Source organism: Nerophis lumbriciformis, linkage group LG35, assembly GCF_033978685.3.
Source record: "Nerophis lumbriciformis linkage group LG35, RoL_Nlum_v2.1, whole genome shotgun sequence".
Taxonomy (NCBI): Eukaryota; Metazoa; Chordata; class Actinopteri; order Syngnathiformes; family Syngnathidae; genus Nerophis; species Nerophis lumbriciformis.
Window position 1 is genome coordinate 19,009,660 of NC_084582.2, and position 26,177 is coordinate 19,035,836.

Below are 26,177 nucleotides of genomic sequence, written 5' to 3' on the forward strand. Positions count from 1 at the left end.
CACTTTGCCCCTCCACTCCCTGGTCTGTCAGGGAAGGCAGCCTATGATGTTTATTGCATTTATTTCTATGTTAAATTGGTTTATTTTGGACTAGTGACTGAATTTTTAAACGTTATAATAATAATTATAATATTATTATAATATATGATATTATAATATTATAATAACATAATGATTATAGTTATTGTAATTAAAACAAAAGGGAACTATTGTATTAGATAGATACATAGTACTTTATTGATTCCTTCAGGAGAGTTCCCTCAGGAAAATTACAATTCTTAATTAATTATTCTTATATACTATTATTTTGTACTGTATGTAGGGAAACATTTTTTTTTAATTTTTGCTTAAAATATGTGTCCTCTGTTTTATCATAATCATTTACCGAAAGCAACTTGACAAAATGATTTGTTTCAAGTAGAAAGTATTGGAATCGGATACATACCAACATTCTACGCCGATTGGACGCTAGGTGGCGACATTTCATGTTCATTGAATCAAAGGTGAGCGTTTCAGGTACACATGTGATGTTAGTGTCGACTCTTCTGGTTCTCCTTTGACATTTAAACTATTTTCTGTGTTTAGAAGCGAGTATTTTAATTTTAATTTGAAAAAAAGTGCAATGCTAACAGTAATAATAAAGCACAAAGGCACATCCATATAATTGCATCCAGTTGTACTTCATCAGCTTCCCCACCTCTGACGTCACACCCATGCCACTTGTGCACTTGCGAGCGCGTGTGTGTTCACTACGCATGTGTATGCACGTGTACGCGCTTCCAGGGGCGCGCACCCGCATGTAGGTTGGATGCAGAAATCTTCCCAACTTGGCAACATCCCGTTACTCGGGCGAGCCTGAACGCAGGATCATCACACGTGCAGGAGGATGCTGATCCCAACCTCTGCAGCGTCCCGAACCCCGCACCGGATCCTCTTTTAATGCTTTCACTTTCGTTTCGATTCTTGGCGTTTGCACTTTTACAGCCATGTTTAGCCGAACAGTCTCCAGTGCGCTTCTTCTGTGCGTCTTCCTGCACTTCTGCGCGATAGACGGACAGACGCCGAACTGCCAAGAGGTCCGCGCCGTGTTTCACACTCTGCACCCCGGCTCCAAGTGGGTTCCTGAAACCGCCGTGTCAGGTAACTTCATTGCTTCCTCATAGGCGTCCCACTTTTACGCACCAAGAATGTCCGTGAATGCATCACTGCTTGTCTGCAGCAAGAAGACAGTTTGAAAGTGCTTTGATTTATTGATACTCATGCAGGAGGTCACACACGCACACGCTTTGTCCAGGTATGCTGTAACTTGAATTCCACGCACCAGTAAAAATACAAAATAATCCATTGTTAATTAATTAAAGCTTTGATTCTGACTGCACTAAACTTTAACACGAATGATTGCTACACAACACATCAAAACGGTGTCCCCTTATAGATAACATATTAAAGCACCAGTTCTCAAACTTTTGTTTAGTTTTAGTACAAGTACTCCCTGAGAAAACACTTGGCTCTCCAAGTATTACCATAATGACCAACATACAGTAGCATAGTAGGCCTAAGCATTCATCAAAACACGGCAAATATTTCATTGAGTAAGTATACATTCGGCCAATGTAACATTACACACTGTTTGAACAGGAACACTGTGTTTGAAAATAGGTAAAATTAAACTAAAAATGTGATTAGGTGAATCTCTGGCGTACGATGAAGCCCGCATACCACTAGTGGTAGACCGTACACAAATTCCACAGTTTGAGAATCACTGTATTAAAGAAAATAGCTTACGGTAAATCTGTTTTTGTAGCCTGTTGCATTCATGTTCTGTATGCAAATAGAGCTCTACCATCAGAGAATGTTAATTAAAAGCATCTAAAAGTCCTCCAGGTGAACTGTTTTGTCATTCCGCCCCAAAAATTGTGTTATATATATATATATATATATATATATATATATATATATAGGGCAGGACGGTGGAACAGGGGGTTAGTGCATGAAGGTCCTGAGTAGTTCTGGGTTCAATCCCGGGCTCGGGATCTTTCTGTGTGGAGTTTGCATGTTCTCCCCGTGACTGTGTGGGTTCCCTCCGGCTACTCCGGCTTCCTCCCACCTCCAAAAACATGCACCTGGGGATAGGTTGATTGGCAACACTAAATTGGCCCGAGTGTGTGAATGTGAGTGTGAATGTTGTCTGTCTATCTGTGTTGGCCCTGTGATGAGGTGGCGACTTGTCCATGGGTGTACCCCGCCGTCCGCCCGAATGCAGCTGAGATAAGCTCCAGCTAACACATATGTATATATATATATATATATATATATATATATATATATATATATATATATATATATATATATATATAAGCAGGGTTCAAATTTAACCGCCCTTGTGAAGTGCCGCAATGCCCCCAAAAAATTGACCAGCATCGACGGCAAGAACATGCCATGACCACCCTTGACTTTTTACTTATTAATGGACAATTGTAATGTAATTGTTTCGTCGAATAAATTGATAAAAACACTCCGAGATTACTTATTTTTCTTACATTTTCAACTGTTTAAGACATCGCATGATTAACGTTAATCGGTATAAACAACATGGGCCCAGCCATTTTGGGCAATATATATATATATATATATATATATATATATATGTATATATATATATATGTATATATATATATATATATATATATATATATATATATATATATATGTATATATATATATATATATATATATATATATATATATATATACATATGTTAGGTCAGGAAAAAACACAGAGTCTATTTCATCCCTACAAGCCTGTTTTGCAGGTTTCTCTGCTCTTCAGGGGATTTTATTGAAGTGTCTCACTTCAATAAAATTTCCTGACCTAATGTATATTCCGCTCTACCCTGGTATTGAGCACTGTATAACAAATAAACCACAGAAACCTCGACTATACACATATATATACATATATACACATATATATACATATATATACATATATACACACATATATATATATATATATATATATATATATATATATATATATATATATATATATATATATATATATATATACATATACATATACATATATATATATATATATATATATATATATATATATATATATATATATATATATATATATATATATATATATATATATATATATGTATGCATGTTTTGGAGCCCCTGCCTCGAAAGAAAATAATATATATATATATATATATATATATATATATATATATTACATTTTATTTGTATTGCACTTTACATTTGAATAACAAATCTCAAAGTGTTAGTGCAAAGTGATATGTTATATATATATATATATATATATATATATATATATATATATATATATATATATATATATATATATATATATATATATATATATATATGTATGCATGTTTTGGAGCCCCTGCCTCGAAAGAAAATAATATATATATATATATATATATGTATATATATATATATATATATATATATATACATATATATATATATATATATATGTACATATATATATATATATATATATATATATATATATATATATATATATATATATATATATATATATATATATATATATATATATATATATATATATATATATATATATATATATATATATAACATTTTATTTGTATTGCACTTTACATTTGAATAACAAATCTCAAAGTGCTAGTGCAAAGTGATATGTTAACATATATATAATATATATATATATATATATATATATATATATATATATATATATATATATATATATATATATATATATATATATATGTATAGGAATAAATAATTCAAACAGCCACCAAAAAGAGGAGGTGTGACGTGCATCAAAAACCTTTTCTTGGCATGCCCTTAACGTCTCATATTCATTTCCCATCTGTGTGTGCCTGCATGCTGCTCAATGCATCCACTTTTAATCACACATTCTCCACCTGGGCCAGCAAACGTCTCCGCTGCCTGCCAAAGAGCAGAAAGATTCAACCTATTCCCAAAAATATGATATCAATGTCAGGTGTGTCTGTATTTAGTAAGGAACTAAACATGCAGTCAGCCAAAGGCACTCTTCTGGACTGCTTGTCCTCATAGGATCACAGGTGCGCCAGAGCCTATTTCAGCTAACCTGGAGTGAAATGTCACAAACAAACATGTTAAAATAATCATAAAACATCACATTCACAAACAAGGACAATTTAAAAATGTGGTTCAGAGGAAACTGGATATTAGTTAAAGTAACCATGCATGTAAAAAAAAAGGGGGGAGGGGGGATTTTATACTTCTTCCCATTACCCTTTGAGATGTATTTATTTAAATTTTATTTAATTTTCTTAATTCAATTTGCTTTTCTTTTTTGTGAAATATTAATATTGCCATTGAGCACAAGACAGTTCACTGGAGATATGTATGTATATTATGTACTACATGTATGATGTGGAGCTGACTATGACATACTCAATAAACAACTACCAAAAAACTGACATGTTTTCAGGATGTGGGAAGAAGAAGCCAAAGTATTAAAAGAAACACACAAACATGTGGAATATTAACACGCAAACTCCTGAATGTGAGACGGATGTGCTAAACGACCCTCCACCATGCAGCATTTTTGCAATCCATACCATAAAAGTTTCACCTCACAAAGCTCTGCAACAAGGGCGGTATAACATCGGGATCCCTTTGAAACACAAAAAACATACTTTTATTTAGGGGCATTTCAATAAAATTAAGATATTGTTTGTTAGTAATTCAAAAAGTGTAACTTCATTTTTTATAGAATCAATACACACAGATTCTATACAGAACTCCTGCCCCAAGTGGAGCAGTTCAAGTACCTCGTAGTCTTGTTCACGAGTGAGGGAAGAGTGGATCGTGAGATCGACAGGCGGATCGGTGCGGCGTCTTCAATAATGCGGACGCTGTATCGATTCGTTGTGGTGAAGAAGGAGCTGAGCCGGAAGGCAAAGCTCTCAATTTACCGGTCAATCTACGTTCCCATCCTCACCTATGGTCATGAGCTTTGGGTTATGACCGAAAGGACAAGATCACGGGTACAGGCGGCCGAAAAGAGTTTCCTCCGCCGGGTGGCGGGGCTCTCCCTTAGAGATAGGGTGAGAAGCTCTGTCATCCGAGGGGAGCTCAAAGTAAAGCCGCTGCTCCTCCACATCGAGAGGAGCCAGATGAGGTGGCATCTGGTCAGGATGCCACCCGATCGCCTCCCTAGGGAGGTGTTTAGGGCACGTCCGACCGGTAGGAGGCCACGGGGAAGACCCAGGACACGTTGGGAAGACTATGTCTCCCGGCTGGCCTGGGATCGCCTCAGGATCCCCCGGGAACAGCTGGACGAAGTGGCTGGGGCGAGGGGAGTCTGGGCCTCCCTGCTTAGGCTGCTGCCCCCGCGACCCGACCTCGGATAAGCGGAAGAAGATGGATGGATGGATGGAATACACACAGATTGCAATATTTCATGAATATTTTCATACATACTGAATTTGTTAATTCCCTAGTAATTCTATTGATTTCAGCTCACAGTTAATAAAACAATTAATTTGCTAATTTGGTCAAAAAGTATAATATTAAGAATGCTAACTATAGTTAACACTCCAGGCAGAAAGTGAACTACAAAAACTTCCAGGGCCTTTAACTGTCTTCTTTATTTTTTTTCAAAATTTCTGTCATTTTGGAACAAAATGAGAGAATGCTGCCGATTCCGATACCAATAATCCATGTGTAAAATCGGCCGATACCGATATCGATCACGTGTATTAACTGTACATTTTTCTATGTATTTATGATGAGTGCTTTTGAGAGTTTAACAATATCAACACACTATTCCTTATTCTCTTGTGTTACATACCATTGTTTGAGCAAAACAAAGCCAATAGTACACAATAACTAAACAATATAAAAAACTACTGTGCTCGTATCAATCATATACTGATACCACCCTTGTCCTCGACACCACCAATTTATGGATCGATCCGCCCTCCTATTAAGATGTGTCTGTACAGTACATGCAGTACCACCATGATATGATGATGCTGCTGCCACTGATGCGTTTCTAATGGGTTGTACTTGTATAGCGCTTTTCTACCTTCAAGGTACTCAAAGCGCTTTGACACTACTTCCACATTTACCCATTCACACACACATTCACACACTGATGGAGGGAGCTGCCATGCAAGGCGCTAACCAGCACCCATCAGGAGCAAGGGTGAAGTGTCTTGCTCAGGACACAACGGACATGACGAGGTTGGTACTAGGTGGGGATTGAACCAGGGACCCTCGGGTCGCGCACGGCCACTCTTCCACTGCGCCACGCCGTCCCTTACCTCATTATCCTCTTGCATGTTTGGATCAATCATTCAGCTCACCTGATTAAACTCTAAACAGGAAAAGCAGGATAACACAAATACTAAATCTTACTTTTTTTTAAATGTACTGACATAAGTACAGAATACACATGGTGCCTATTATTAATAATACCTCAGCTCTATGTTAACCAGTGTTGGGTTAGTTACTGAAAACCAGTAACTAGTTACAGTTACTAGTTACTTTATTTCAAAAGTAACTCAGTTACTAACTCAGTTACTTAAACCAAAAAGTAATGCGTTACTGTGAAAAGTAACTATTTAGTTACTTATATATATATATTTAAAACATTTTTAAGGCCCCATTTAATGCCCTTTTAGCCTTCATTTTAGTACTGTTATTGCACTGGAGAATAATACAATCTGTTGATCAACTTGACATGCATTTGCATCACTGAACTCTGCTAAGCAATGTGCTCTACATAAAACACACAAAGACAAAGATATGTTTTAAAGGGCCAATTTGTTTCAGACCAGAACAAATTGACAAAACTATTTTAAATAGCTACAACTTAACATACATAAGTAACAAACAGCATAATAACAACATAGCTGTAAAACAAGAAAGGCACACACTACATACATAAAGCCTAACCAGGCGTTTTCTCAAGGAATTCTGAAATAAAATCATGTCTGAAGCCCAGAACACTCTACACATTTCCCCACTTAGTTTAGAGAAAAGGAAATATTAGCCTGGCCCACTAGTATCCCTCTTTAGGTTTGTGAACTTTATAGTCTAAACATTTAGAGTGATGTGATAATCAAACACTCTAAAAGTTTAAAATGAAAGAGTATATAAGAGAATTGACAGAGTGTGTGTACCTTCAGTGTGCAGTGCCTCATTAAAATCCAGCCGCTGTTGGAGGTGGAGGTGTGTCTCTTTACTAGCTTCGTCGAAGCATGTTGTTTTTGTCGCTGTTTCAGCATATTTGAAACTTACATTCAACTAAAATGTTCTTTTCTTTGTGGTCGATAAAAGAAACGTACTGAAAATATCTCCATTTTAAGAAACTCGGCTTCGGGGTTCGCCATGACGTCTTGATAGTAGACACAGACACGCCCCCTCCCACACACACACACTCACACGCACACACACACGTACACACAGACAGCGCGCGGTGCGCCTCTTTTTTGTCGCCTCTTCAGCAGCGCTGCAACACTCAGATCTTCTCAGTTTCTAGCCGATACTACATAAAAAATAACGCAAAATAACGCAGTAACGCATCATGTAGTAACAGTAACGGAGTTACTGAATATAAAAAATAACGCGTTAGATTACTAGTTACCGCCGATAGTAACGGCGTTACAGTAACGCGTTACTTTGTAACGCGTTAGTCCCAACACTGATGTTAACTCATTGTAATACTTAAAAATAATTATGTACTTCATTGGATATTCAGACCTGATGACTCCTAAAGCTGCCCCCCTAACACTTTATACTCATAATCATCTCCTATGTCATCCATTAGAGTAACGGTAGTCATGTTGATTATTTGTGCTGTGTGAGTTGACATAAAATCATTATATCATCATCATTACATTTTCACACTAATGCATAGTAGTTCTGCATCCTCATATACACCCTCATACTATACATGAATTACAGTAAATTATTCTGGAAAGGGGGCTTCACGGTGGAAGAGGGGTTAGTGCATCTGCCTCACAATACGAAGGTTCTGAGTAGTCTTGGGTTCAATCCCGGGCTCGGGATCTTTCTGTGTGGAGTTTGCATGTTCTCCCCGTGACTGCGTGGGTTCCCTCCGGGTACTCCGGCTTCCTCCCACTTCCAAAGACATGCACCTGGGGATAAGTTGATTGGCAACACTAAATTGGCCCTAGTGTGTGGATGTGAGTGTGAATGTTGTCTGTCTATCTGTGTTGGCCCTGCGATGAGGTGGCGACTTGTCCAGGGTGTACACCGCCTTCCGCCCGATTGTAGCTGAGATAGGCTCCAGCGCCCCCCGCGACCCCAAAGGGAATAAGCGGTAGAAAATGGATGGATGGATATTCTGGAAAGTTGAGTTTCCCTCGTCTAAATACAATATCATGGGAAATATTTTGCTAATTAAATTTGCATATTAAAGTGGGTGTTTTCCCACATAATTGCAATCTATTTCTGGTGTTGTTTTTTATGAAGTAAGGGGACTTGATGACCTCATTGTCTCATTTGCATAATAATTGCAATGAATGCTGTTTGAATAACGTTGTGGGAGAGACAAGAAGTGTAAAAAAAACAACAAAAGCTACTTATTTAGACATCAGTGCTGTGTTAATTTTAAATCAGATTAAAATCACATTTTCAAATGTTGATCCATCGTAATTAGTCACAGTAAATTACTTTCTTGCATAGTTTAAAATGAACTTAAAAAAAAGACACAGATATTTTGACACGTAAATGCAGTTTCATAGTCAGAATGTCTTTTTTTTTAATGATTTATTTGAACGCACGCTATTTATTTGCTGAAAACTTGGTTGCAGTAGTTTGAAGTGCAAATGTCAAACAATTTTGTAATAATATAGTAAATAAGATGCTGATGTGTACACCAATAGATAATATTACTAGAATATATATATTTAGAAAATAATACTAAACACATTCATAAACATAACTCAGAGTCCAGTTATGTCTGCATTCATTCTTCTTTTACAGTTTCTTAGGCATTTTCAGATGACAATGCTAATCTCTTTTTTTGGACAAAATGAGCTAGAATTGCATGATTAATCTGCGTGATTAATGGAATCAATCAATCAATCAAAGTTTATTCATATAGCCCTTAATCAAAAGTGTCTCAAAGGGCCGCAAAGCCACAGTGACATCCTCGGCTCAGATCCCACATCAGGGCAAGAAAAAACACAACCCAATGGGATACAATAAGAAACCTTGAGAATCATTTTTTTTGTAATTAATCGCAAGCGTTAACTTTGACAGCCGTATCAGAAATATGTAAAAAAATGTATTTGTCGTTTCTTTTTGTCTTTTTTTTTTGATAACACAAACAAGATGAGCCTCCAGGAACGTTTTTAGATGGGGAAGGGATCCACAGCTGCACCTGTTGCTCGCTGGAAAGAGAAATACTTGCAAAAAACAGCAGTCACACCAAAAAAAATAGGTGATATGGCCTAAAATCTTCATCAATATATATTTAATGTATATTTTGTTATTGCAAATGCTGCACTGTACATATCACAATATACTATATTATTTGGGATATACATTAAATGATAATAGAGCAATTTTAAAACGGGTTACAAAGTCTTCTATTTTGGCAACTAATGTACACAGTAACATATTCCGTATTTTTTGTTGTTTTATTTTGTCAAAACTATTATTAATCTATTTGCTAATTTACTGATAATATTTGGCTACTTTCTGTTGCAACATGGTTCTAGCTACACTTCTGTTAAACTGTAATAAGGACTTATTCTTTTGTTGTTTGGATACTTTGCATTTGTTTTGGGTGATAGTACAACTTTGAGTATCGAATTAATACCAAGTAGTTACAGGGGCAGTACTGATCATGCCAAATTATTGATTCCATTTTTGACCACAATTATAATCAGATTATTTTGGTACAAATAATTGTTGTTATGTCACAATCAACGCTCTGCTGTGCAGCAAAAAAATCGTCGTATTTTGTGTATTTGGGTATGCATGTCTGTGTGTGCGCACACGTCTCCATATAACAGCATATTTTTCAATTACTCTCGAAAACATGGCTTTATTGCTGCTTGTACTGTATTTGTACGTGTTTGGCAGACATACCTCTTCAATTTGGTATGAAATTGATATTGATACAGCTGTGTAAACGTGACCACAGATCACTCTGAGACACCACACAGTTGTAATAAATAATAATAAAAAAAAAGCTGACGTTAGTGTAGTAATTTTGATATCAAATTTATTTAGATGCTTATTTAATTACATTACACATATTTAATATCTATATAAGTACACATACTTCAGAACTGTATAAATATATATATTGTATACACATTGTGTATGCATATAATATATGTATACATATATATATGTATATATAATACATAATGTACCATATATGTATACAATATATTCATATGAAATTTAAATATATGTACACATGTATACTGTATGTATAGGCTATATACTGTACATATATGTACATATTTTGTTACTTTACATGCAGTCAACCCCGGTCAATTTTTTTTAGTCCAATGAGTCCCCCAAATCAAAAAGTTTGGACACCTCTGGTCTATATACTGCAACCATAATTTGGAGCTCGTTGCTTTTTTCTGAAAAAGAGTATTGAAAGGGGTCTGAATGCTCGCTAAATATAGGGACAAAGTCACAAAGTTGGCAGCCCTTAATGCCCTCTGCTATGTCTTCTTATTTTCTAGACCAGTGTTTTTCAACCTTTTTTGAGCCAAGGCACATTTTTTGCGTTGAAAAAATCCGGAGGCAGACCACCAGCAGATCTCATTAAAAAATGAAACTCAGTTGCCAGTAAAAAGTCGTTGTTGCAAGTATTGGATATGACTTTAAACCATAACCAAGCATGCATCACTGTAGCTCTTGTCTCAAAGTAGGTGTACTGTCACCACCTGTCACATCACGCCCCGACTTATTTTGAGTTTTAGTTCTTGTCTTGCGCTCCTATTTTGGTGTCTTTTTCTCTATTTTTGGTATTTTCCTGTAGCAGTTTCATGTCTTCCTTTGAGCGATATTTCCCGCATCTACTTTGTTTTAGCAATCAAGAATATTTCAGTTGTTTTTATCCTTCTTTGTGGGGACATTGTTGATTGTCATGTCATGTTCGGCTGTACATTGTGGACGCCGTCTTTGCTCCGCAGTAAGTCTTTGCTGTCGTCCAGCATTCTGTTTTTGTTTACTTTGCAGCCAGTTCAGTTTTAGTTTCGTTCTGCATAGCCTTCCCTAAGCTTCAATGCCTTTTCTTAGGGGCACTCACCTTTTGTTTATTTTTGGTTTAAGCATTAGATACCTTTTTACCTGCACACTGCCTCCCACTGTTTTCGACATCTACAAAGCAATTAGCTACCGGCTGCCACCTACTGATATGGAAGAGTATTACACGGTTACTCTGCCGAGCTCTAGACAGCACCGACACTCAACAATAACACATCATTTGCAGACTATAATAACTGGTTTGCAGAAAATATATATATTTAACCCACATAGGTAAATTTAGATAATCTCCCACGGCACACCAGACTGTATCTCACGGCACACTAATGTGCCGCGGCACAGTGGTTGAAAAACACTGTTCTCGACAACCAGGTGTGTATGAGAGGTGGGTTAGGAAGCAGAGTTTCAATGCCACCTTCTGAACAAAACTGTAACGACAAGCGACATCCCGTTGTAATGTGTTAATGAGTTAGTGTGAACAGCTTGCATCAATTCTATTTGTGACGACGCACATGTTGTTGAATTAATACACTGAAAGTTCAATTTTTGGCAATGATTCGTTTCCCCCTAATTTCTCCAGAAAAAAATTCACATTTGCAATAACAATATATAATCTGCCGGTCTCGTTTTTTTAAATCTCATCAAATGAGATGGAAGTGTGACATATACATACAATGTCTGTTTCTTTAGTCAAGCTTCATCCATTAAATAGCTCAGTTACTTTTAATGTGCTTCTTCTGAAGTTTTTTGTCTGCCAAAAGCCCAGAAAGTACATGTCAAACATGATTAACAAACTTGCTTTCGTTGAAGCCAATAGCTGATGAAGATGAAATATGAGCTTCTACTGGTACAAGCAGCAGTGATGATAGCGGACAAAAACAAACACCGAGTTTTCTGAACATCCCAAAGTAGGACGAATAAAGCTTGTTGGAGGCTAAGCTGACATGTGTCACCTTTAAAGCTCCACTCGGTTTTTGCTTGTGCTGAAAGTGTTTGTTAGATTTTTACGGGGATGGGGATGAGCCCAAAAGATCTTGGCAAGTCTGGGTTGGAACTTGGAGGCAGCAGCTGCCCAAGAGCCTCATCTGATCCCCTGCAAATGTTTCAAAACTCCCCCAATGCTCGTACAACAAGACTGATTTAGATTTAGCGAGTATTTAGTTCTTCACAATATGCAGAGCTTGGACTTAAACTTCAAATCCTCTGTATAAACATGCAATTACAGTCCAAAACATATGATTATTACCTTTGCAAAACTTTGACGAATATATTAATAAACCAACGTTACAAACCTTTTAGTGGAGAGATGTTCGGTGGCGACCTGTCCAGGGTGTACCCCGCCTTCCGCCCGATTGTAGCTGAGATAGGCTCCAGCGCCCCCCGCGACCCCAAAGGGAATAAGCGGTAGAAAATGGATGGATGGATGGATGTTCAGAATAGAATAGAAAGTACTTTATTGATCCCTGGGGGAAATTCAGGCAAGTTACTTTTTATTAATTTATCATTGGTGTAAAATTAACAAAATGTTTACAACATCTGGACACGTTTGATTACGAATTGGTACGAAATTTGGTATTTTTATTTTATTTAGGTTTTTTTGGCCGATTTGCGTAAAATTGAATGCGACCAATTTTCGATACCTTTTTAACATGTGATGTCACAGCACCGTCTTAAGCACTTTGATGAGCAACAAGGTGTATTCATAGCGGACTACCTGTAGGTAATGTTGCAATTTTCCATGCCAACAAACCAAGCATGCATGATAGAAAGCACTGAAAAGTAGGGCTCACTCTTCGAAATGCATTGATGCTAATTGGATATGCCATATACATGCTACCGATTAGTATTGGCGATTTTACATGGCGATTTTAAACACCTCCAAATTTGATAATGGAAACTACAACTAAGATGGACGTTACAATCACCTGGTGTGTAATATGTAAAATACTTACAGTATTTTAACAACAAAAGACAAAACTGAGTAATTTAATACGTGTTCAGTAGCACAGTGGCGCAGTAGCTAGTGCATGGGTGTCAAACTCTGGCCCGTGGGCCAAATTTGGCCCGCCGTGTAATTTCACTTGGCCCGTGAGGCGATATCAAATTAACACTAGAGCTGGCCCGCCGATCATATTCAGCGGCGGTGCCGCGGTACACCGCTAATTCTCATACTTGCCAAACCTCCCGGGAGACTCCTAAATTTCAGTGCCTCTCCCGAGAATTATAACGCCCCATTTTCATCCAGTCCAAGAAGTGCTGGCCCAGATACATATTATGTGCGGCTTTGACACGCACACAGAAGTGAATGCAACGCATACTTGATCTTCAGCGATACAGGTTACACTGAGGGTGCCAGTATAAAAAAACTTTAACATTGTTAGAAATATACGCCACACTGTGAACCCACACCAAACAAGAGTGACAAACACATTTTGGGAGAACATCCGCACAGTAACACAACATAAACACAACAGAACAAATACCCAGAACCCTTTGCAGTACTAACTCTTCCGGGACGCTACAAGGTGTGTGTGTGTGTGTGTGTGTGTGTGTGTGTGTGTGTGTGGGAGGAGGGGAGGGACGGCGGGGTTTGGAGGTAGCGGGGGTGTATATTGTAGCGTCCAGGTGTTGTGCCGGATAATGCACCCCCTGACGGGAGTGTTATATCAACTAAAGCCCACACTTAATGTTTCCACGTGCAAGATTGAATCTATTTGAAAAAGTTATTTAATAAGAAGCCAAAAGTGCAAAAACAATAATGTTCGTGTTGGAGGAGTTGTGAATGAATGAAATATGAAATCCGTGCTGCAGTCGCTGCTGGGCCGCAACATTAGGTACACCTGCAGACTGATTGTTTGATTGTTTACATTTGAATATTTACCTCAGAAGGCTGCAAATAGAAAAGAGGCATTCCATTTTTATTTAAATTGTATTTGATATGCCATTGATATTTTTAAATTTTTATTATTATTATTTGAAACTCGAATTTGCATGTCGCTATAAAGTTATATAAGCCTTGCTTGTTCAATATTTAATGCAAAACTTGTTTGGGTCCCTATTAAAAGGTTAATTTGTTCAACCTTGGCCCGCGGCTTTGTTCAGTTTTAAATTTCGACCCACTCTGTATTTGAGTTTGACATACTTGCTTTAATGAAACAAAGTTATGAAGTAAAAACAATGCTCAGACAAAATTTATAACCATAAACGGACATTTTTGCACTGTTTTGCCTTCTAGCCCAGTGAGTTTTAGCGGTAGAGGAATAATACTCGCACCGTTTGAAATATGCCACGTTTGTGGTGGCCAAAACAAGCAACTACTAATCTTTAAGGAAAAACTTTACTTCCCGCCCATAATTCACATGCTTTATGTGAGACAAGAACACACGTCTTTATGTGCGTTCTAGATACTAATAAACTTTTTTGAAACGGATTAATTTATTTCGCCTATAGCGCTGTAAATCAACACCCAAAAACCGTTTGCGTGTACTAAAACACGTGCAAACTTGATAGCAAACGCAAAGCTGATCTACTAAACGTGTGCAAAGTGGATTGCGTCTGTTAAGTGAGCAGAATAAGGCGTGCAATCCATTTTGCGTCTCTGTCTTCATTAATATGCAGAATACATTCTCATTACAAAACATCCACAATACTGGGAGGAGAAGATGCAAATACAATTATTTAGCCCCCGCAAAGTGATATATCAACACTCATCACCGTTTTGCGAGCACTATTTTGCATTTTATTTAGCAAACTTTATTGTGCAAACTGACAGTTTCACACACGGCTGCAGGATCGGTGCTCGCGCTGCACAGACGATGGACAGATGAGAATCCTCCGTCCTATGTGTTGAGCAGTCATCCATCCATCCATTTTCTACCGCTTATTCCCTTCGGGGTCGCGGGGGTTGCTGGAGCCTTTCTCAGCTACAATCGGGCGGAAGGCGGTGTACACCCTGGACAAGTCGCCACCTCATCGCAGGGCCAACACAGATAGACAGACAACATTCACACTCACATTCACACACTAGGGCCAATTTAGTGTTGCCAATCAACCTATCCCCAGGTGCATGTCTTTGGAGGTGGGAGGAAGCCGGAGTACCCGTAGGGAACCCACGCAGTCACGGGGAGGACATGCAAACTCCACACAGAAAGATCCCGACTACTCAGGACCTTCGTATTGTGAGGCAGACGCACTAACCCCTCTTCCACCGTGCTGCCCGTTGAGCAGTCAAAAATTAAAAATATTAAAAGTTTCGTCTATTCAGCAACATCCTTTTATAATTGTTTAGTTGCTAGAAGACTTAAGAGTCTGGTTAAAACACAAGTGGTTTCAATGTAGATACAATGCAGGACTGCCTCTAAAATTCCCCCATAAAAAGTGGTACATGTTTCCTGCTTGTTTGCAAACAAGCCATAACCCCACGTGTAGGAGCATGCTAACATTAATGTGCAGTAAATAATAATGTCCGCCCCTTACAGTACACGCAAAATCCTCATTTCAATAAGGTGGTCTGCACCACTTTAAAATTGCACATACAGTCTTAGTAAATCGAGCTCAACAGCCCACTAATAATACACGCTATTTTATAGATTGCACACACTGTTTGTCGCGTAGTGTTTGGATATTAGTAAATCAGGCCCCCAAGTCTGCCATGATTAGTGGTGGCAAACATGGAAAGTTCTCTGTATGTTGTTGTTGATCAATGTAGCGATCGTTGCAATGTGCCCAAGAAAGAAGTTATGGTAATGCTTAAAATGACCAAAATATGCAAATATTACATATTCCAAGATTTTTTTAGGTTCCGATTCCACTTTCAATTCTACTTAATGATTTGGTTCCTTATCGGTTCGCTGATCAGTTCTTATTTGGGAAAAAAATAGAACAAAAAGGTGGATTGGCATCAATTTAGTTTAGTTTAGAGCTAACATGACCTTACAAAGCCAACAGCGTGGTCTTAAGATGCACATAGCATAGAAAATAAATATAACAAATTCATACACTTCTGTAGAGTTTAATGAATGAACAATCATTGTGGTTTGTGCTGCCCTTTAATAATAATAATAACTGGGATTTATATAGCGCTTTTCTAAGTACCCAAAGTCGCTTTACATGTAGAACCCATCAATCATTCACACCTGGTGGTGGTAAGCTACTTTCATAGCCACAGCTGCCCTGGGGTAGACTGACGGAAGCGTGGCCTTGTAAAAAAAAATCCTTGTATGTGATTGGATAAACCACTTGTCCGTTATCTTGAATCACGTGCTACTTCAACCACTCACATCGAAATCAACCCGTGACGCTGCTGAGAGCGACGCTGGGAAATCCAAAACAGAACAGCCGACATATTGGATAACGACAGAGCGAAAAGTTAGAGAACTTTTACTGAAACAACGCAGCAATGTCAGTAGACCATGAATTGATTACGTGTACCCCGACTTAAACAAGTTGAAAAACTTATTCGGGTGTTACCATTTAGTGATCAATTGTACGGAATATGTACTGAACTGTGCAATCTACTAATAAAAGTTTCAATCAATCAATCAAAGACGATCAATGTCGTTTGTGCAAAGAAAATATTTCGGCACACGACTCCTCGCTGCCTGTCGCCATTGTTGTTTGAATCAAACAATCGCTTCGGCGCTACGTCACATCTATAAAATCCTGCCCGGCGATCCTGATTGGTTCATTATTTTGTGCTATCTTGAAGGAGTTTGCATTGCCTTCGAGCCCAGATCCGCTTCCGCCATCCTAGTCACTGCCGTTGTGTCCTTGGGCAAGACACTTTACCCACCTGCTCCCAGTGCCACCCACACTGGTTTAAATGTAACTTAGATATTGGGTTTCACTATGTAAAGCGCTTTGAGTCACTAGAGAAAAGCGCTATATAAATATAATTCAATTCAATTCAATTCAATTGTGTGGAGCTCAGCAGACTACAAGGACCTGGCGAGAGTCAGGTTATGTAAAAAAACCCCAACAACATTATGATTTGTACATTTTCAGAATGTGCTTGTTCTATTTATAAACAAAGAAAACAATCTGAAGTTGTCTTTATTTTTAAGTTATCGTTCCGTGATTTTACCAGTCCGGCCCACTTGGGAGTAGATTTTTCTCCATTTGGCCCCCCGATCTAAAATGAGTTTGACACCCCTGATATAAAACATTGTTGGATGTTTTTAGAGGGCTTTACAAGCAGAATAGATTGTATCCCCTTTACCTGCATTGTTAAATGCTTTTCACTGGCAGTTTTTCACCATTTTGAATACACAGAAAAGGGGAAAATGTGTGTTCTTGTCTTACATAAAGATTGTGCGTGATGGGTTCCAATTAGGGCTCGGGCGATATTGCCTTTTTTTAATATTGCGATATTTTAAGGCCATATCGCGATACACGATATATATCTCGATATTTTGCCTTAGCCTTGAATGAATACTTGATGCATATAATCACAGCAGTATGATGATTCTATGTGTCTACATTAAAACATTCTTCTTCATACTGCATTAATATATGCTGCTTTTAAACTTTCATGCAGAGAAGGAAATCACAACTAAAAAAATCACTATTTTTTTCATACGGTGTTGATCTGGAAATGTTTGCCTCTGCATTTTGATGGTGTGGGCGTGTGGCACCGAACGGAGATATTGACGCGCGGAGTAAGCCCTCTTCATTGTCTAGCAGGTGACTTTTCAAATGGTGCTACATATTAGCAGTGTAGCTGAGTGTCCTGGGTTCGCCTATATAGTGTACTTATCTAATAAAATAATAAAAGGGAGACATTAGAGCAGGGTCGGTAGCCACCGCTTCTTTAATGTCAACATCACACACCTCCTTCCACAACCACACACACCCTAAGTCACTGCCCTACGGCAACAACTCTGGAGGGACAAAACTCCTCCTCCTTACCTAACACACTCCGGTAACTTGGGACACCCTGAACTGTTTGTTACAGCAGTAATGCTACTTTTTATAGTAACGCTTTCGCCCCACACTTGACAAATTACGGTTGTCTGTTCGACATATTCACACTTGAAGCCAAACCACTGGCAGACGATGGACCCCGTGCTGTTTTTCTTGGGAATTAATTCTTCCTCCATTTGTTACCAGATTCACACCTTCTTTCTCTTGTATTACCGCTAGCATCACAGCTAACATTAGCCATGCTGCTACCTCTCTGCTCGGGGAGGGCGTATACGTATGTGACGTATGTCGTGACAGTATGTGACGTGTGTAAGAAGGTGCGTTTGCTGTCTGTGAGAAGCAGAGACAGGAAAGAGTGAGGCGAGCCTGTAGTGTAATACCCGCAGTTAAAAGCAACTGTGTGAGAACGTATACTCGATATCACGATATAGTCATTTTCTATATCGCACAGAGACAAACCCGCAATATATCGCGTATATCAATATATCGCCCACCCCTAGTCCCAATGTCAGGTCGCTCAAGAGAGTGCTACTGGTAACATGTAAACTGGTACTACCTGTTCCATGGTCGAGTCGTCAGCGACTAAACTGGCTCCCCCATCAAGTGTACTTGATGGGGAGGGTGGCTAGACACCCAGCAGAACAAAAACAATATCTGGTAAAGGGCGGATGAGCACAAGAGTGCCAACGGCCATCTAGCAAGTTCCAGTACACCAATCTTTAAGCATGACTACCCCCAGGACACAAGAAACCCACCTACCAGAAGTAAACTAGTCATGATGAAAAGTTTGGGAGAAGGAGCTACACAAGTGAGACAACCCTAACAGAAAACAAGACCTCAACGGCTGAACAGGCAATTGTGAGGGCGGATGAAGGCTGCAACAGACTATAGAAGTGCCGTTTGTCTTGGTTCTCCATGCCACGAAGTCCACTTCTTAATCTGCCAAGTGCTGTGTGTTTGACGAAGCGCAACTTCAGACACATTAAAAAAAAAAAAATCACGCGCAGGCGTCCATCACCTCATCTCATTTAGGGACGATGGACCCCTATCTTCTAACAGAAGAGGAGCCAGCAAGCGATTACGCATGCACCTCCTGGTACCCTAGCACCTCCAAAACCCTCAAATCTAAACTCCAAACATCCCAGAACAAGCTAGTCAGATTACTTCTAAACCTCCACCCCAGATCCCACCTCACTCCTACCCACTTCTCCAAAGTGGGCTTGCTCAGGGTGGAAGACAGAGTAAAACAACTTGCACTGAGCCTAGTCTATAAAATCTGCTACACCTCCCTGATACCGAAGTACATGTCAAACTACTTCCTTAACGTAAATGACCGCCATAACCACAACACCAGGGGAAGCTCCACTAACCACGTTAAACCCAGATTCCGAACTAACAAAGGTCTTAACTCATTCTCTTTCTATGCCACATCAATGTGGAATGCGCTCCCAACAAGTATAAAAGAAAGTGCATCTCTATCCTCCTTCAAAACCGCAATAAAAGTTCACCTCCAGGCAGCTTCAACCCTAAACTAACACCCTCCCCGGATTGTTGATAATCAAATGTAAACAATCAAATGCAGATACTTTTTCTTATGCCTTCTGATCTCTCTCTCTCTCTCTCTCTCTATGTCCACTACTTGCTGTCCATATCCTACCAAGTCAGACCTACACTGTTCCAATATCCATTTCTCTGTTCTCAATTGTTGATGACTGATGATAACAACTAAACCTAACCCCCCCCCCCCTTCCTCCGCCCCCCGATTGTAAATAATGTAAATAATTCAATGTGATTATCTTGTGTGATGACTGTATTATGATGATGGTATATATGATGGTATATATCTGCATCATGAATCAATTTAAGTGGACCCCGACTTAAACAAGTTGAAAAACTTATTCGGGTGTTACCATTTAGTGGTCAATTATACGGAATATGTACTTCACTGTGCAACCTACTAATAAAAGTCTCAATCAATCAATCAATCAATCAATCAATCAATCAAATCAAAGTGCGTGATGGGTAAAATCCCCCAAATTTGAAGGTTTCCTGTAAAGCAGGTCTTTTTCATTTGAGGTCCTGGAAGGAGTAGACATGGAACTTATTGAATAGAAATTAATATAAAGACAAAATAACACATCGAGTCAAAATTGCTCTATCGCGCCATAAAGATAAGTCAAAAGAAAGGCCAATTAGGTATTGTGATCGCTTCTCCTGCGAGCTGATGAACCATAGCCAGTGAGGTTCACTGAGAGACAAAAGGAGAGCGAGAAGAAACTGTCGGCCATCATGCTAACATGCGGCGTGAGTCCTTGAGCACAATGTCAACGTTTGTTAAGTTTGGCATGGCTATGTTGGGGGACGTTCCTGTTCCTGCAGCACTCATGAATATTTATGGTGAAAAAGCAAACATCCCTGCTGTTGACATGACAGTGGAAGCAGCTAAAAGGTTGATCAATGTGAAAGGACAACAGAGGTCTCGTTGTGTAACTAATCACACATTCATCTTTTGTTTATTCCACATCCCCTGTGGAAATCCTTCTTTGCTGACGTGAACTTGGGTTTGTTGCCTCATTGAACCACAGATGAGGCTCTTCTTCACATGCATGCTCCCTGCTTGTAGATCGTTACTTCATTAAAACAGTGTTTTTCAAACTTTTCTGGGCCAAGGCACATTTTTTTTCATTGAAAAAATCTTAAAGCACACCACCAGCAGAAAACATTGAAAAATGAAACTCAGCAGTCGATATTGACAATAAAAAGTTGTTCTCGCAATTGTTGGATAATAATTCAAACCATAACCAACCATGCACCACTATAGCTCTTGTCTCAAAGTAGGCGACCTGTCACGACCTGTCATAATCCCGCCGTGACTTATTTAGAATTTTTTGGTGTTTTCCTGTGTGTAGTGTTTTAGTTCTTGTCTTGCGCTCCTATCTTGTTGTTGATTGTCATGCCATGTACGGATGTACTTTGTGGACGCCGTCTTCTTCTCCACACGCTGTAAGTCTTTGCTGTCGTCCAGCATTTCTGTTTTTGTTTACTTTGTAGCCAGTTCAGTTTTCCCTTTGTTTTGCCATCCCTAAGCTTCAATGCCTTTCCTTAGCGACACTTGCCTTTTGTTTATTTTTGGTTTAAGCATTAGATACCTTTTTACCTGCACACTGCCTCCCGCTGTCGTCTGCATATTGTGATCACGACAAACCATGTTCCCGACATCTACAAAGCAATTCACTACCTGCTGCCACCTACTGATATGGAAGAGTATTACACGGTTACTCTGCCGATCTCTAGACAGCACACAACACTCAACAACGGCACATTTGCGGATTATTGGTTTGCAAAAAATATTTTTAACCCATTTAGGTGAAATTACATAATCTCCCACGGCACACCAGACAATATCTCACAGTACACTAGTGTGCCGCGGCACAGTGGTTGAAAAACACTGCATTAAACAACCTAAAGTAAAAGGACTACAGCTCATCAACACTTAAAACAATTACTAGCCAGTAATATCAATATTATTTGTGCTCAGGTTGCTATCTTTAGTTCATTTATGCACTGTTTTGCTTATTTTTTATATCCTTGCGAGAAAGGCACAGATTCCCTCGTGGCTTGACTTAACTGGTAGTTGATCTATAATTTATGCTCATAACGAGTAGCTTTTAATATATTCTATACATTAACACAAGTCTTTGGTGTCATCATTAAACTTGCATGGTGTGTGTCTAATTACTGCTGGATAGCTTAAGACACACTTGAGAGCTTGTTGGATGTGCGCTAATTATTACGGCACCTCAACACTCACTTTCTGTCCACCAACATCGTCCTGGTTTCCAGTTAAGTCAGCGACAAGGTGATCAATGGACTCTTGAGGTGAGGCACTGAAACACCTTGACAGCTGCTCTGCATGTTCAATTGGCTGATCCTCGCTTTCGCTATATTGATCGAAGAGAGGGTGTCATGATTCAAAGCCACGTGCCCGAGCTGAGCTGGTATACCAGGAGGATGATTTACATGTAAATTGCTTTCTTCATTTTGTTCCAGGGAAAAAAACCATCAACAAGTTAATTTGCAATGTTTGAAAGCAGGTCAGAGGAGGCAGGTCTGCCTTTCACCTTATACAAATAGGTATAATGATGACATAAAGTAATTGTTTATCTTTGTCCAGTAAACTTTGTTATATACGTGTTTTCTGTGGTTATGGAGGCAAATTCATCTACCGTATTTTTCGGACTATAATATATATATATATATTTTTTTTCATAGTTTGGCCGGGGGTGTGACTTATACTCAGGAGCAATGTTCCCTCTAATTGTTCATGTGTGTGTGCAAACACAAAAACTCCCTGAGCATTCAGTGGAGCACATGTGAGCAACATCACATGTGGCAATACCAGCAGCACACCTGTCTCAAACCAATATTTTATTATAACACTCAAATGAGAGGAGTCATTTTCATGAGATTATTTTCTAATATTAGTGATTTGGCCCACTTGTAATGAAAATAAAAGAAATCTTGTTTTTCATAAGCTATGGATTAGTTTTGTACAATATGTCTGGGTGGGGGTCCTGCATTGGAAATCATTTGTACCCCTTTCAGAGATCACATTTAGTTCCCCTTAAACATCCTCATGTTGCACAATGAAATGTAAGCATAGGATGAAGTGTGCATTCCTGTAACTTTCTCTAGTAACAGCATTCCATGATTAATATCAATAAATTAACATTAATAATAAATGACAGTAGAATAAGCACACGTATGACTGAGGAGTCATAGTGTAACTTTGTGTGGTGTTTGAGTTGTCCGACTTTTTGTGTGGCCATAAACGCACCAGTGGCTTAGTGCTATGTGTGTTGGTGACAGATGACAAGTTGGTTTTGGCCTGGTTTGTACGGCAGAAAATGACTAGTTTTTCGAGATAGAAGTTTTTTACTCATGTTTTTGGTGTGGTTATGGCCGAATATAAACAGTTTTGCTCAATGAAGTGATCGATATAATTCCTGTCCTCGAAGCATCTCGATAGACGTTACAATAATTGAACGGTATTCAATTGAACGGTGTTGACGAACACCGTTAGGGCCGCTTGTTGTCACTGTCACTCAGAGTTGCATTGCAAAATTACACAGAATAAATGTGTTTATTTTGTTTAGAATTCAGATAGGATTTGATTTGGTGCGCGGCATATATTTGCTGTGCGCAGAGGACGCTTGAGCAGTGCGCAATTGCACAGGCGCGCACCTTAGAGGGAACGTTGCTCAGGAGCGACTTATGTGTGAAATTATTCACACATTACCGTAAAATATCAAATAATATTATTTAGCTCATTCACGTAAGAGACTAGTCGTATAAGATTTCATCGGATTAATCGATTAGGAGTGACAGATTGTTTGGTAAACGTCTAACATGTTCTATATGTTATAGTTATTTGAATGACTCTTACCATAATATGTTACGTTAACATACAAGGCACGTTCTCAGTTGGTTATTTATGCGTCATATAACATACACTTATTCAGTCTGTTGTTCACTATTCTTTATTTATTTTAAATTGCCTTTCAAATGTCTATTCTTGGTGTTGGGTTTTATCAAATAAATTTCCCCAAAAAATGCGATTTATACTCCAGTGCAACTTATATATGTTTTTTTCCTTCTTTATTATGCATTTCCGGCCGGTGCGACTTATACTCCGGAGCGACTTATACTCCGGAGCGACTTATACTCCGGAGCGACTTATACTCCGAAAAATATGGTAAATCAGCTCAAGCTCACTCTTGCATTCATTCATCGTACAATTGATGCATAGAGCCGTGGTCCATCCCGGGCCCCAACTTGGAACAGCTTGCGCTTCCTCCGTGGAAGCTGATCTGTGACCACCTGATAACCTCTCCACGCAGGAGAGGGGGGCAGAGCGGAAAGGAGAAACGGCAGATCAACTGGTCTAAAAAGGGGCCTATTTGAAGGCTAGGGTGTATAAATGAGTTTTAAGATGGGACTTAAATGCTTCTACTGAGGTAGCATCTCTAACTGTTACCGGGAGGGCATTCCAGAGTACTGGAGCCCAAATAGAAAATGCTCTGTAGCCCGCAGGCTTTTTTTGGGGTCTGGGAATCACTAATAAGCCGGAGTTCTTAAAACACAGATTTCTGACCGGGACATACGGTACAATACAATCAGCAAGATAGGATGGAGCTAGACCGTTTAGTATTTTATACGTAAGTAGTAAAACCTTAAAGTCACATCAAGTGCACAGGAAGCCAGTGCAGGTGAGCCAGTATAGGCGTAATATGATCAAACTTTCTTGTTCTTGTCAAAAGTCTAGCAGCCGCATTTTGTACCAACTGTAATCTTTTAATGCTACACATAGGGAGACCTGAAAATAATACGTTACAGTAGTCGAGACGAGATGTAACGAACGCATGAATAATGATTTCAGAGTTGTTGATGAAAAAAATTGGACGATTTCTTGTGATATTACCGAGATGAAAGAAGGCTGTTTTAGTAACACTCTTAATGTGTGACTCAAACGAGAGTTGGTTCAAAGATAATACCGAGATTCTTTACCAAGTCACTTTGTGTAATTGTTTTGTAGTCAAATGTTAAGTTGGTATTATTAAATAAGTGTCAGTGTCTAGCAGGACTGATATTTAACATTTTCGTTTTCTTAGCGTTAAGATGCAAAATGATGCTGGACATCCATTGTTTGATTTCATTAACACTACAGGTGACTACAATCTGGTGTGTTGGTCAGCTTTAGGGGCATGTAGAGTTGGGTGTCATCAGCATAACAGTGAAAGCTAACACCGTATTTGCGTATGACGTCACCTAGCGGCAGCATGTACACGCTGAAGAGTGCAGGGCCAAGAACTGAACCCTGTGGAACCCTGCACGTTACTTTAACATACTCCGAGGTCACATTGTTATGGGAGACACACTGCATCCTGTCAGTAAGATAAGAGTTAAACTAAGAAAAGGCTAAGTCTGACATACCAATACGTGTTTTGATACGTGCTAATAGAATGTTATGATCGACGGTAATGTCCGTGTTTCGTGAAAAGGGAAGTGTTCCATGCTGGGTTTACCGCTACGAGTAGGTATTATGTATTGTGGGGATGGCGTGGCTTGGTTGGGAGAATGGTCGTGTCAGCAACCTGAGGCTTCCTGGTTCGATCCCCAGCTTCTACCAACCTAGTCACGTCCGTTGTGTCCTTGGCCCTTGCTCCTGATGGGTCGTGGTTAGCGCCTTGCATGGCAGCTCCCGCCATCAGTGTGTGAATGTATGTGTGAATGGGTGAATGTGGAAATAGTGTCAAAGTGCTTTGAGTACCTTGAAGGTAGAAAAGCGCTATACAAGTATAACCCATTTACCATTTATTGTATTGTGTATTTTAGCAAAGGAGGTGTAGATTGTGTTAGACATTCCTAATTTATCCATCCATCCATTTTCTACCGCTTATTCCCTTTGGGGTCGCGGGGGGCGCTGGAGCCTATCTCAGCTACAATCGGGCGGAAGGCGGGGTACACCCTGGACAAGTCGCCACCTCATTGCAGGGCCAACACAGATAGACAGACAACATTCACACTCACATTCACACACTAGGGCCAATTTAGTGTTGCCAATCAACCTATCCCCAGGTGCATGTCTTTGGAGGTGGGAGGAAGCCGGAGTACCCGGAGGGAACCCACGCAGTCACGGGAAGAACATGCAAACTCCACACAGAAAGATCCCGAGGCCGGGATTGAACTCACGACTACTCAGGACCTTCGTATTGTGAGGCAGACGCACTAACCCATCTACCACCGTGCTGCCCATTATTCCTAATTTAGACATTTCCTAATTTAATTAAAAAACAAAAAAAAAAGTATTTTTTATATGCCCTGCGCGCACCCGTTTTTTTTGTTTGTGACTATGTTGCCTATGTTGAAGTATTTTTGAACATTTATTATACACCATGACTTTTGTACAG

The 26,177-nt window shown here is 39.1% G+C and overlaps 1 protein-coding gene across 2 annotated transcripts in view; it reads left to right on the plus strand.

Moving 5' to 3' along the window:
• Positions 1-821: 821 nt before the first annotated feature.
• Positions 822-26,177, plus strand: part of gpc3 (glypican 3) — a 334,992-nt gene continuing 309,636 nt past the window's right edge. For both annotated transcript variants that reach the window (XM_061928018.1, XM_061928019.1), the window contains exon 1: positions 822-1,140. In XM_061928018.1, the coding sequence (XP_061784002.1) occupies positions 987-1,140 (154 nt within the window). In that variant the 5' untranslated portion in view covers positions 822-986. The remainder of the gene's footprint in view (positions 1,141-26,177) is intronic.